The sequence below is a fragment of the Salvia hispanica genome, chromosome 4 (assembly GCF_023119035.1).
Source record: "Salvia hispanica cultivar TCC Black 2014 chromosome 4, UniMelb_Shisp_WGS_1.0, whole genome shotgun sequence".
Taxonomy (NCBI): Eukaryota; Viridiplantae; Streptophyta; class Magnoliopsida; order Lamiales; family Lamiaceae; genus Salvia; species Salvia hispanica.
In genome coordinates, this window is record NC_062968.1 from 7,781,720 (window position 1) to 7,795,044 (window position 13,325).

At 38.2% G+C, this 13,325-nt stretch overlaps 2 protein-coding genes and 1 long non-coding RNA gene across 3 annotated transcripts; 1 reads left to right on the forward strand and 2 right to left on the reverse strand.

Moving 5' to 3' along the window:
- Positions 1–6,520: 6,520 nt before the first annotated feature.
- Positions 6,521–8,550, forward strand: LOC125219894 (mitochondrial outer membrane protein porin of 36 kDa-like). Its single transcript, XM_048121986.1, has 6 exons — positions 6,521–6,640; positions 6,733–6,800; positions 7,272–7,382; positions 7,545–7,631; positions 7,716–7,924; positions 8,069–8,550. The coding sequence occupies exons 1-6, from the start codon at positions 6,586–6,588 to the stop codon at positions 8,373–8,375; spliced, it is 837 nt and encodes a 278-aa protein (XP_047977943.1). The 5' UTR covers positions 6,521–6,585; the 3' UTR covers positions 8,376–8,550.
- LOC125219895 lies at positions 7,360–8,083 on the reverse strand. The gene is made up of 2 exons (XR_007176232.1): positions 8,036–8,083; positions 7,360–7,904 (listed from the first exon to the last, which is right to left on the reverse strand). It is a non-coding gene; the product is annotated as an uncharacterized LOC125219895 (long non-coding RNA).
- A 235-nt stretch (positions 8,551–8,785) lies between the features above and the next one.
- On the reverse strand, positions 8,786–11,830 carry LOC125219892 (serine/threonine-protein kinase PBL34-like). The gene is made up of 6 exons (XM_048121985.1): positions 11,122–11,830; positions 10,377–10,711; positions 10,138–10,273; positions 9,814–9,950; positions 9,608–9,731; positions 8,786–9,496 (listed from the first exon to the last, which is right to left on the reverse strand). Exons 1-6 carry the CDS (start codon positions 11,303–11,305, stop codon positions 8,970–8,972), a joined length of 1,443 nt encoding a protein of 480 aa, XP_047977942.1. The 5' UTR covers positions 11,306–11,830; the 3' UTR covers positions 8,786–8,969.
- Between the last annotated feature and the right edge of the window lie 1,495 nt (positions 11,831–13,325).

The following is a 13,325-nucleotide window of genomic DNA, read 5'->3' on the forward strand; positions in this document are numbered from 1 at the left end:
TATGTAATTAAGTCTACAACAGACATTAATTATAATTAATGGATATTTATATCTTAAGCGCTAGAAATGAACAACAACATAGAAATCCGGATAACTTATAATTTAGGATTTGGATGGGCAGTGCAATATTACTTCTGTAGTGGCTGCTCGTAATATTTCAATTTAAGGTTATATTAAATTGAGGTTCAATTTAATTAGTAAAAAACTAATTGGGGGAGGTCAGATCTAAAACCTTCCATAGATCCCTTTTGGGCTCAATATGAACTTAATATAAATAGGAGAATAAATGAGACAGAAAATATACTTTATTTTCTACACAAAATTTTCGTCCCTCTCTCCATATAGAAGAGGACGATTTTTTTCTTCAGCTCTCCTCCGTGAGATTGAATTTTTCTGTCTTATTTATTGAAGTCCTAGTATTCCGGTGAGATCAGCCCACATTGATATCGGAATACAATTCGGGAACCAGCCAAAACATCCATGGTCTAGTACTTGACATCTTCACGAGGAGAAGTAGCGCGCTATCGTCGATTCTTTGGAGACTCATCAAGGTATTATTCCTACTCCGTAGAAAAGTATGTTTTAGGTTTCAATTATACTTAAAGCATGTTTAATTCAAGTTATGAGCATGACACATGTGAAAATTACACGAATAGATTTTGTCTAAATAATCTGTTAAATAGATCGCAATTTTTATCTCATTTATTTGATGTACGATTCCGCTGCCAACCCCTTCACCGGTCCGGCACAGGCAAGCTGCCTAATTGCAACCGGTCCAATCTGGCCGCTGGCATCACGTTGGAGGGTGAAACACCATACCGCCCCGCCAAATACGTCGATATATGGAGGGAGAGCCATTGAGACATTCTGAGACGCCAACGGAAAAGCTCTGGCGGATAACGTGGGTTTTCGTCAAAGTATTAGCCGCTGGTTAGCCCCGGCATGGTCACGCTGGATATACCGCCGACGATGGATCGGACCACGGACCGCCGCCGCCGCCACATGCTCCGCATCCTCCTAGACTTCCCGTTCCACCTCTTTAACCACCGCGTCTAATGCCTCATCCAACACGTGTCGATAGTCGTCGTCAGCCATTTTAAGAGAGTGGATTTGGTGAAATTTTAGATTGGAGATTGGAATGGAATGAAAAAAAATAATGAGGAATGAGTTTATTTATAGAAAATAATAAAGAGATAAAAAATAAAAAAATATTTACTCGCCGGAGGTCGCCGCAGAACCTCCTCCATCGTCCCTTCCACATCGCGCATGCAGCCGCACCCCCTCCCCTGCCCCGGCTCCCCTCGTCCAGTAATGGGCCGCCGGGGCGGCTCCACTGTGGACACTCTTACAGTTCCATCAGTTTTAAAAACTGACTGTCAACAGTGGATTAGTGAAATTTTGACTAGAAGGTTTCATTTGGGATTATTAGTCACCTAAATATTTTCAAATTATTTCGCTAAATAACTACTCCCTCCGTCCCGTTTAAGATGTCACGTTTTCCTTTTTAGTTTGTCCCAACTAAGATGACACATTTCGTTTTTTAGAAACTTTCTCTCTCCAGTTAATACACTCAACCACTTTTTCTCACTCTTATTAAAATATTCATATTTCTTACTCTCTCTATTTTAATATCTACACCTACCTTTTCTCTTTCCAATTAAACATTTTAACCAATAACTCCTAAAATCCTATGCCGGCCAAGAAATGTGTCATCTTAGCCTGGATGGAGGGAGTACATTTTATTAGAAAACTAATATTGTTGTACATAAAACTAGAATCCACATTTCACTAGCATTTTTCATATTTTCTGTTACATTTCTTAAAGCACGAGCCGAGTCAGTTCTTGGCAATTAATCATGGATGGATGGAGTATTCACAAATATCCTTTCAAAATCCCGACAGAGTCCCTTGCTTTTGAGTGAGTCGTTGGGTTTGCAAGAGTTGGAAACACAGGGAGTCATTGCCAATCCTCTGGAGTCCATGCGTATTCCGGCGAGTCTTTGGATTCGCTAGTCTTGAACTCGGCGAGTCTTTGGATCAGAAATTGGAAAGCAGCTCTCCCTCAAAAACACTCATTTCTCTCTCTTTTCGAACAAACAAGAAGAAAATGGTTTACGTGAAGGGACCAGGCCTCTATCGGGATTTATCGAAATTGGAAATCCCTCCATCCGTTAAAATCACGTGTTGACTAAGAAATATATCATCTTAACTAAAAAAATTATTAAACAACAAATTATGGACTAGCCCTAGATAAATTATATGCTTCTGTTCATGATTACGAATTCCTTTTTGACACATACTTACAAAAATTATTAATTTAAAAAGTTGGTAAAATATAAGTCATATATATATAATATTAAATTTATAATGAAATGAGAAATAAATCAATTTGTGAAATATGTAGTCTATTTATCTATATAGAAGTATGAAATACTATAATACTCTCTCTATTTTGTCATAAATGAGACACTTCTTTTGAATATGTGATTAAAGGAAAATCTGGCCACCCGCTGAGAGACTTTCGACCTTAATCCGCAAGCCCGATCGAGTAGGATTAGTCGAATTCCGTCAAAGGCAGGTTCAGTACACATGTGGTCAAACAAAAAAAAAAGGAATTTATATTTAAAAAATTAAAGTGGAGAGAGTAAAGTATGTGGGAAAATAAGGTACTACCTCCGTCCACCAAAATTTGTCTCACTTTGACCCGACACGGGTTTTAAGAAATGTAATGGAAAGTAAGTTGAAAAAGTTAGTGGATTGTGGATCCTACTTTTATATATTAGTTTTATAATAAAATGTGAGTAGGAATGAGTTAGTGGAAAAATGTTAAAAGTGAAATGGGACAAATTTTGGGGAACGGACGGAAATGGAAAAATGGGACAAATTTTGGTGGACGAAGGTAGTAAGATAAAGAAAAATTAGTTTTTGCTAAATAGGTAAATAGTACTCCCTCCGTCCCATTGAAGATGACTCACTTTCCTTTTTAGTTTGTCTCAACTAAGATGACCCATTACTTAAAATGGAAACACATTTATCTCTACTTTATTCATTCTCTCTTACTTTACTCTCTCCTCTCAACACACAAAATAAATTTGCATAAAATCTCGTGCCGCCCAAGAAAGGGGTCATCTTCCTTGGGACGGAGGGAGTACTCACTTATGGTGACATTCCAAAATGGAGAGTGACTCGCTTATGGTTGGACTGAGGGAGTATCTATTCACGGACCGATTAAAATGGAAAAAATAGACTCATTGCCAAATGGAGAGATGCTATGCTCTAGCTTCCCAAAGCGCATGTACTATCTCGGCAAAATTGGGGATGAGATCGAGTCGATCCGCTCTAGGCTTGACGCGATTGACAAAAGCCGCAATAGGTATGGGATACAGATTGTGGAAGAGGCTGAGATGTCGCAAGTTGAATTGCGGCGGCGGTTGTGTCCTTGGGAAAAAGACGAAAACCTGGTCGGCATCGAAGATGCTTTGTAGAAGGTGCTGCGAGATTCGATTCTGGATAAGAAGAAGATACAAGGCATGGGTGGCATTGGGAAATCGACACTTGCTCGTGAGATATTCAACCACTCTAACATCGTTGCTGGTCCGTTCAATCGGCGTGGTTGGGTTGTGGTGTCGAGTGAATTTACGCCACAAGAGACGATCAAGCAGCTAATTTTCCAGCTGTGTAGATCGGGGGAGGAGAAAAAGGAACTGCTTGATGAAATCCAGATATTGGAGAAGTCGATGAAGCACAAGATGTATCTCCTACAAAACCTTCAAGAAATGCTTCACAAACAACTTGAGGGAACAAATTATTTCATAGTTATAGACGACGTGTGGAAGCAACAACATTGGGATTATTTATATTCATTAAGAAAGTCCAATCATTTTATGAAGTTTTCTCTCGTGAAGATGATACGGGAAAAGGAGTGAAGAAGAAGAGAGGTTAAGTGGTTAAGAAGATTAGTGAATAATGAGTTAATTGAGCTGTCAATTAGTTAGCTGATTAGTTAGCTGAGCTGGCAGCTTATCCCCAATAAATAGGGTCTGTAATCACAATTGACATTTTATGCTTAATGAAATGAAATCTATCCTTCTCTGTTATCTCTCTATCTCTCTCAACATGCTGTAACCGCCGGTGACCTTCACCGGCCAGGCTCCGGTACCTTCTTCGGTGGCTGTTCAGACCCCAGCCGCCCTAGTTTGTACCAGAAGACTGAATGCATTAAAATTGGGCTCGACCGATCTGTTCGATCGATTCAGTAGTGAATCGATATTTGGTTTGGTCCGGTTTGCATATGAAAACTTGTGAAAATATCATGCTATTTTTAATTGGAAAAACTCAATTGTTTGATCATGACACAAAGACCTATTGGATCAGTATTTTAATCAAAAACTCGATTCCGATCCAAAACCAAACTGAAATTTAAAATTTGGTTCGGTTTAAATTTGAAGCAAATTTTGAATTTTTTATTTGGTACGATTCAGAAATATAAAAATCGAAAATACCAAAAACTATATATATATATTTTTAATCATGTTACTCTTTTCTATCCAATAAAAATATGAGCATTTTTTTTTTCCATTCGTCCCATAAAAATATGAGAATTTTCATACCGTCCACAATTAAACATTAATATTAATATGAGTCTCACCATCGACTACCACTACTTTTAGCTACCATTCATATCACTCTTACTTTATCAATCGTGTATTAATTTCCATGCCATCCCAAATTATCATAGTTTTATGGGACGGATGGAGTATAATATATTATAACTATAAACAAACTCTATGTGTTGATGTATTAATAAATGTAGTACACCCCCCGTCCCTTAAATTTTCTCACATTTTGACCGGACACGAGTTTTAAGAAATACTATAATGGAAAGTGGGTTGAAAAGTTAGTGGAATGTGAGTTCTACGTTTAAATACTTCATCCGTCCCACAATAAGAGTCACATTTTGCCATTTAGGTTCGTTCTACAACAAGAGTCACATTTCATTTTTACCATAATGGTAAGTAGGTCTCCACATTCCACTAAACTCACTTCACTTACATTTTATTATAAAACCAATATAAAAAAAAATGGACTTAATTATTCGACTAACTTTTTCAATCCACTATTCTTTAAATTTCTTAAAACTCGTATCTACATTAAATGTGACTTTTATTGTGGGACGTAGGGGGTATTAGTTTTATACTCTACAAATTATGAGTGAGAATGAGTTAGTGTAATGTGGGGTACACTACAAAAATAGTAAAAAGAAAAAAGTAAAATGTGATAAATTTTTAAGGACGGAGGTAGTAATATTTAGATTTAAATATTGTAGTAATTGTTTGATATGTTAATTGGTTGATACGATATATGGAGTATATTTTAGTGACAATTATAGAAAATTAATTTTTTTTTCAATACAATGATCACTAATTGCTCAAATGACGATATAGACTATCATCGAATACGGCTTTCCACGTAATTCTAGATGTATCTAGAATTACAGTGCTTCTAAAACATTGTTTATGTCCTTACAGATAAAATATGTAAATTAATTATACAACCCGCAACAAGATTAATACAGAGCATGATGAATATGTGCTTGAGATGAAACTTCTAGACCTCGAGAAAAGTTGGAAATTGTTCTTGAAGAAGGCATTTATAAACAACACCAATGGCACATGTCCAGAAGAATTAGAGAGTATAGACCGACAAATCTTGGGAAAATTTGATGGTTTGCCATTAGCAATTAGTGTGATAGGAGGCTTGCTTGTGGTTTGTTCCTCAAGAATGGCAAAAGAATGGCAAGTAGTTCTCGATCAAATAGATTCCAATATCCCGTCAAAAACATACCAAATATTTTGGGGTTGAGTTATCAAAATTTATGTCCTCAACTGAAATCATGCTTTTTTATGTCTAGCCTTTTTCAAGGAAGACTTTATTATCCCTTCAAATAAGTTAATAAGCATATAGCATGCACAAAGTTGATCAAAGAGAAATGTAGTAGATGTATTGAGCATATTGGAAGAGGTTATTTGAATGAGTTGATTAATCGAAACATGCTTCATTCTTCAAATTCAGGATCTCACCATCGATGGTCAAGTTAAAAATTTTATGATTTGTACGTTGCATAGGTAAAAAGTTAACAATATTTAAACACATGATGGATTGTATTAAAATGAAACACGAATGAAACCTTTTGTATGAGTCATGTAAACTTCAAACTTTTTGTATTAATATAAAACAAAGGTGTAACATTGTGTATAAGTGATGTATTTACTCTTACAATTTGTATAAATATGAAACAAAGGTGTAACATTTTGTATAAGTGATGTATTTATTACCCCTACAATATATTTTATACGATTAATTAGATCAAATCAAAATTGAATTATACAAAAAAAATTAGTAGTAGACTATGACCAAAAAATTGAAGCTTCCCAATTGGAAAATTGGTTTTTATCAAAAAATCAATCAATATAATTTTAGCTCTAAACAGCATAATTTGACGCAACAAATTAGGATCAGAAATTTGCAAAGTAGCTCTCCATCAAAAACACTCATCTTTCTCTTTCCCAACAAAACAAGAAGAAAATGGTTTACGTGAAGGGTCCTGGCCTCTACTCCGACATTGGCAAGAAAGCCAGAGGCGAGTTCTTTTTATTTATTTCCTTTTGCATTTTTCAACCTTTTGCTCTCTCTATGCCATGTAATTTACCCAATTTTCGTCGATTTTTTCAGATCTTCTTTACAGGGATTACCAGGGCGATCGGAAGTTCACTCTCAGTACTTTGACTTCAAATGGAGTGGTTAGATTCTTATAAATCAAAAAATTGTATCTCGATTGAATTGCATGCAATCGAATAATGAAACTCTTTTTAGCTGTTGGAATTTAGAATCTTTTTGTGTTTGTGCTTAAATTTTCCCCTAATTGCTTTTTTTATCCAGACTAAACATGTTAACGGTGGATTGTTATCTATGCAATTGGCTTTGTTTTATGTTTATGTGATGTGTAAATAATTCAATGATATAGTGTTTGCACTTGCAACTGTGTATGATGTAGTACTTGTTTTGTTTAATCCGCACTTCAATGTTTCTCTTGTTTTTGTTTTTTTATAGATTGAGACAATTTTTATCTTCTGATATGCAATTAAGTTTTCTGGATAGGATGATATGAGACTCTTGTTTCACTTGTTTCTTTGTTGTGCCACTTGCACAAAATTGCGTCGTTTGGTTATTCGCGCATGGATCTGATTGTTGCACTTGTATTTTCCGTACAGGCCATTACCTCGTCTGGGATTCAGAAGGGTGATTTGTTTGTAGCTGATATTAGCACCGTTCTAAGGAACAAGAACATCACGACCGATGTGAAAGTGGATACCAGCTCCAATGTTAGTTGTTTTGATTTTTTTTTTCTTGGTGATGAATGGTTATAGCTAATCATAGCATTGGTGTGTAAAAGAAGGCCTAGAAACAGATGATCAACTGTCCTACTGCAGGTTAAAACAACCTTGATTATGCAGATCATTTATCTGTCGTTATTAATGTTGCAGGTGTTCACAACTGTCACTGTAGACGAGCCTGCTCCAGGGGTGAAGGCGATCTTTAGCTTTGTCGCTCCAGATCAAAAGTCCGGCAAGGTCTGTGCTGCTTCAATTTTGTTGTGTTGTTTGAGAGTGAACTGCAGGACTATATTCCGGGTCGTTGGTAACTTGTGATGACAGGTGGAGCTTCAATATCTACACGAGTATGCTGGAATCAGCACGAGCCTCGGGTTTACTGCTAAACCGACTGTCAACTTCTCTGGTGTGGCCGGAAATCACCAGGCCACAGTTGGCACTGACATTTCTTTCGACACTGCTACCGGGAATTTCACCAAATTGAACGCTGGAATCAGTCTCATCGCTACTGACCTAATTGCATCCTTGATGGTGTGAGTCTTCAGTTCTCATCTCAATTTTTCGTGTATATAAAGATAGCATTGGATATGAGCTTGGCTGTCTGTCCAATTGCCTTGCACGAGTTTTAGTGTTTATTCGATTACCATGTTTGTTGGGATTCACCCCTTTTTGGACAGGAACGACAAGGGCCAGAGCGTCACAGCGTCCTACTTCCACATGGTCAGCCCGCTGACGAACACCACAGCAGGAGCGGAGTTCACTCACGGTTTCTCGAGTAATGAGAACACCCTTACGTTCGGGGCGCATCATATGATGGATCTTACAACTGGGGTGAAGGCTCGAGTGAATAACTACGGCAAGGCGAGCGCGCTTCTGCAGCACGAGTGGCGCCCGAAATCCCTCGTTACCATCTCCGGCGAGGTCGACACCAGAGCTATAGAGAAGAGTGCCAAGATTGGGCTGGCTGTGGCCATCAGACCCTGAAAAATTCACAAGTAAATTATTGGCGGCAGCTTATCTTTTGGAGTTAAAACAGAGCTAGCAATAAAAGTGATGGTCGTCTATTGATTATGATAAATTGTTAATAATTCTTTTTGGAAGTTGTAATCTACATTACCATTTCTTATTTAATTTCATCAATCTTATCCATTCATAACTATTTCAAAAGCAATATTTAAGGTTAAGTTATGCTAATTGATGTGATGATAGCAATACTTTTCAATTTGAAATGAAATTTACGAACCATGTGGTGTTTATTTAGCTAGTACTAATATTTCACGGTTTCTTGATTCCAATTTGCCTATTGCCTTCTACTTTATTGGGTTTGGTATTTAATTAAAGTGTTGATATTCTTGCAATGCGATATAAAAGTGGTCATTTTTGACAAGAAATCATCCCAACTCAATGGAAAAATGAATTAGAAAATCAATCAGAAACATGTGGGAGCGTTGGAAAGATTAGGGCAAATTATGATCGAAGCCCCCACTTACAAGAGACTATCTACAACACTAAATATCTCGTTTTTACCCTTACCACAACACGAATTCCTTTTTTTTCACCTTCAACAACACAAACTAGCTATGGTTTACCGTTTGGTTTCGGTGAGTTATGAGCATACTGGTGGTAAGGTGAGGCATGGGACCCGTTTGGTATCGAGAGGCTTCTCGGGTGCTGCTGCAGCTGCCCGTTTCTCGAGAACGATCCCTGCGTTCTCAGCCCGTTGTTCTTCCCATTGGCGTTGGCGCTGACCCGGTCGGCCTGCATCGTCTGGAAGTAGTACGACGAGCTCGCCATGTCCTTGAGGTTTGGGAGGGGCTTTAGGGCTTCGACCACCTCACTCATCAAGGGCCGGGCTTTGGGGTCACGGCTAAGGCAACGGGCCGCCAACTGGGCAGCCTTTTGAGCGCCTTTGATGGAGAAATGGCCTTCGAGGCGAGGATCTATCAAACGGTAAAAGCGTTTCCGGTCGCCTAGATGGGGACGGGCCCATTCCACGAGGTTGTGCTCCCCGTTCGGACGGTTCTTGTCCATTGATCTCCGGCCCGTGACCACTTCGAGTAGGACGACGCCAAAGCTGTATACGTCACTTTTTGATGTAAGATGTCCTGCGTGGAATCGGAGACGAGATGATCATAATCGAATTGATCAGACAAATATAAACCATCTACGCTAGATAGCTTGAATCAGAAGGCAATGAGAAATGAAGGTACATTTACCAGTCATGACGTATTCGGGGGCTGCATAACCGTATGTTCCCATCACTCGTGTAGACACGTGAGTTTTTCCTTCATCGGGGGCATCTTTAGCAAGTCCGAAATCGGAGAGTTTGGAGTTGTATTCCTTTAAGAATGCGATAGGGCCGTCAAATGAAAAATCTCAAAATCTAGCAATGATACACGTGGAGACCAAAGGTTAAACTTACAGCATCAAGCAAGATGTTAGATGTCTTGAAATCACGATATATCACTGGTCTTTCTGCCTCCTCATGGAGAAACGCGAGCCCTTTAGCAGCCCCTAGAGCTATTTTCATCCTGATCGACCACGGAAGTGGCAACGACCCTACAATCAACAATAGTCGTATATGCGTTATATATTGAAGAATAATCGACAATGACGCCTACCAGCAAGAAATAACAAACTACTATTAGGTATATAAAACGCGCAAACACAGACTACAGAAGTAACGACAAAACTTGGATGTAAACGAAGTAAGGAACAAGAAACCAAAAGAAGACCGGGGTTATACTTCTGAAAAGGTGGTTCTCCAAGCTTCCTCTGGGCATGAACTCATAGACGAGCAGCCTCTGGTCATCTTCGATACAGTAGCCTATTAATTTAACCAAATTAGGATGAACGAGATCACCTAAAAAGTTCACTTCAGCCTGCCAAACAAAATAGCAAGTCGGAATCATCGGACGTATACAACAAACAAACAACACTAGTACTGAAAGAAGAACAAAGAGCGAAATTGGCAAAGCATCAAACCAGCCATTCTTTATGACCCTGAAGTCCATCATGATTAAGGGTTTTGACGGCGACTGTGAGTCCCGTCCCAGGTTTAACAGGAGCTGTGCCATTCTCTTCGATCCACCCCTTGAATACACAACCAAAACCCCCCTCGCCAAGGAGAGATTCTGGTCTGAAATTCCTAGTTGCCAACTTGAGGTCTATAAACGTGAACTTGCGCAGCCGAGAAGAAACTTTGAGTTCTTCTTCGAGTTTGCTGCTGGAAGAATTGCTTTCAGCATTGCTAGTTGTGGTGGATGGGACTACCGGGGCAACCGGCTGATCTTTACTTGTCCCGTTTGTAGATTTACTTTCTGCTCAAATTGGCAAATGAAGAAGTGCTTGATAAGTAAAACACAAACAGCACCATCATAATAAGCCTAAAATGAATAGCTTGATTAAGCTAACACAAGAAGATTGAAACATTTTAAAGCTCAGACAGATATTTTCTCTGCTCCAATCATCCATTCATCAATGTTCTTATCATGCTTTCTCACTGCACCTACATTGTTGCTAACAAAATCTCATATACCTACTCCTACCTTCACACAAAGATTCACATCAAACTACCAACTAACAGATAATGATCAATTCTTGTGGATATTTTTAGCACAATCCCCTCAGGACCACCAAATCAACTAAACAGACATGAAACAAGAAGATAAAAATGGATTAAACTAGAACCATGTTATAATAAGATTAACACAAAATGGGGGAATTTTACCATGAGGGGTGATGCCACTAAGAGAGTTATCAACTTTAGATCTTGAAGAAATACAGCTACCAATAAACCTCAATTTAATCCAACAACCAGTCTCCTCCGCAGCATCATCATCTCTCTTCTTCCTCCCCTTAGATTTATCAACACCCCAAGATTCAACCTTTAAGCCATCATCAGCTAACCCCATCTTCCACCCAAGCAAAAATCATCAAAAGCTTCCAAGATTTCCCAACTTCCCACCTCCTCTTTGAACACCACTCAAATAATCATCCAAATCCCACAGAATCACCTCAAACAAACCATACCCATCTCAGAAAATAAGTCAAAGATCACTTTTTTAATCTCTCTTCAAGAAACCCAAATCTCCAATAGTCGAGTTTTCCTCTTATTAAAATCCCCCAAAAAGAATTAGTATTCAGGGGACAAAATCAGCTAGGGCCAAACACCACAAAATATTACCAGAATATTTCTCACACCTCCAAGAAACTATCTTTTCCTATCAAATTCAAACCCAAATTTTGGCGAATAAGTGAAAGTCTGGTTGAAAGTATTGGCTGAAAATCTCACTGAGAGAAGAGGTACGAAGAGCTCAGAGATTGCAGATCACATGCTTGAAAAAAAAGGTTGCAGTTGCACTGTGCAACAAGCAAAGCTGGAATCAAATGGAAATAGTCAAATAATTAGTGATTATCATATCACTTGAAAAAGGAAAATAGAAAAAATTAAAAAATAAATAGTGCCACCACTACCCAGAATTGTCTCCTCTTGAGAATAAAAAGGTAAAAGTATATCAGCTGTCACTAAATTTATGGTGACTGTTTCATATTCAATAGCAGAATGAATAAGAAATTTAGTTCTCCAATTGGAAAATGTCTTCTATTTGTGTGATGTGTGTAATAATTATTCATGTACGAAAACAAAACGAAAAATAATTATTTAAAAAAAAAAAAAATCTCATTTGTGAATGACACAATCTTAATATAAATTTGAAAAAATATACTTCTTCCGTCCCATAACAGATAGCACACTTGAGAAATGACACGTGATTTTAGAACACTCCCAATGGTCGGGCTAAAAACTCCCTTATTTCTCCCTAACTCCTGCCACATCAGCGCCACATCAGCACCAAAATTTATCCCCAATTTTTAGCCAACTTTTAGCCAACTGCTCCAATAGTTTCTCCCTTATTTCTCCCTTATTTCTCCCTAACTCAACATTTCATTTTTACATCATTACTAATTTAATTGTTTTATTTTTGTATATAATAAAGCTAGCTAATTTATAAGACAAGACAAATAATAGTAATAAAGTTCGTTGTATTAAACACGAGTAAAAAATTACAACGACGAAAATTAAAAAAAAAAATAGTACAGGAATGGAAAAAAAAATTCAAAGTAAAAAAATTCAAGGGCGGTGGGCGCGGTTTCTATTTGCCCACAATTCTTCGATCATATCGTGTTGTAGTGCTCGATGGGCCTCCTTTTGGTGTATGTCCATGAACGCCTTGAACCGTTCATGTTCGTTGTACGGTACACCCCGGCGGGCGGACTCGGACTCGGTTGAGACACCGTGACTCGATGATGCAACACTGGTGTCGTTGGGGACGCCTTCGTGTTCATCCTCGATGATCATGTTATGCATGATGATGCACGCATACCTCCTCTTCGGAAGAAGAATGAGATATCTCCTCGTCGGACCGAGAATGAGAAGATGATTCAGAATTCATTAAATATAGATGGAGAGAGAGAAAATAAATGAAGAGAGAAAAGGGATGAGGATGAGGAGAGAATGAAGAGAGAAAAGGGATGAGGATGGGGAGAGAATGAAGAGAAGGTGTGTATTTATAGGGGGGAAATTAAAAAAAAAAAAAAAAAAAAAAAAAAAAAAAAAAAAACTATTTTTTATCGCCGGATTATCGCCCACAGTGGTCGGCGATAATCCGGCGATAATCCGGCGAATTTTCGGGAGTTGGCGTAAAATCGGTAGGAATTTCGCCGAAAAATCGCCGAACTCCTCCCAATGGCCGGCGATAAGTCGGCGATATCCGGCGAAAAATCGCCGGATTTTCGCCGTCGCCATTGGGAGTGCTCTTAAGAGATGTTGTTTTGTATGTTAAATAGAGAGAGAAAGTAATATATTTATATTAGTGTGAGAGAGAAAAAATAGATAAGTAGGAAAAAAATAAAAGAAAAAGAAAATATAGTTTG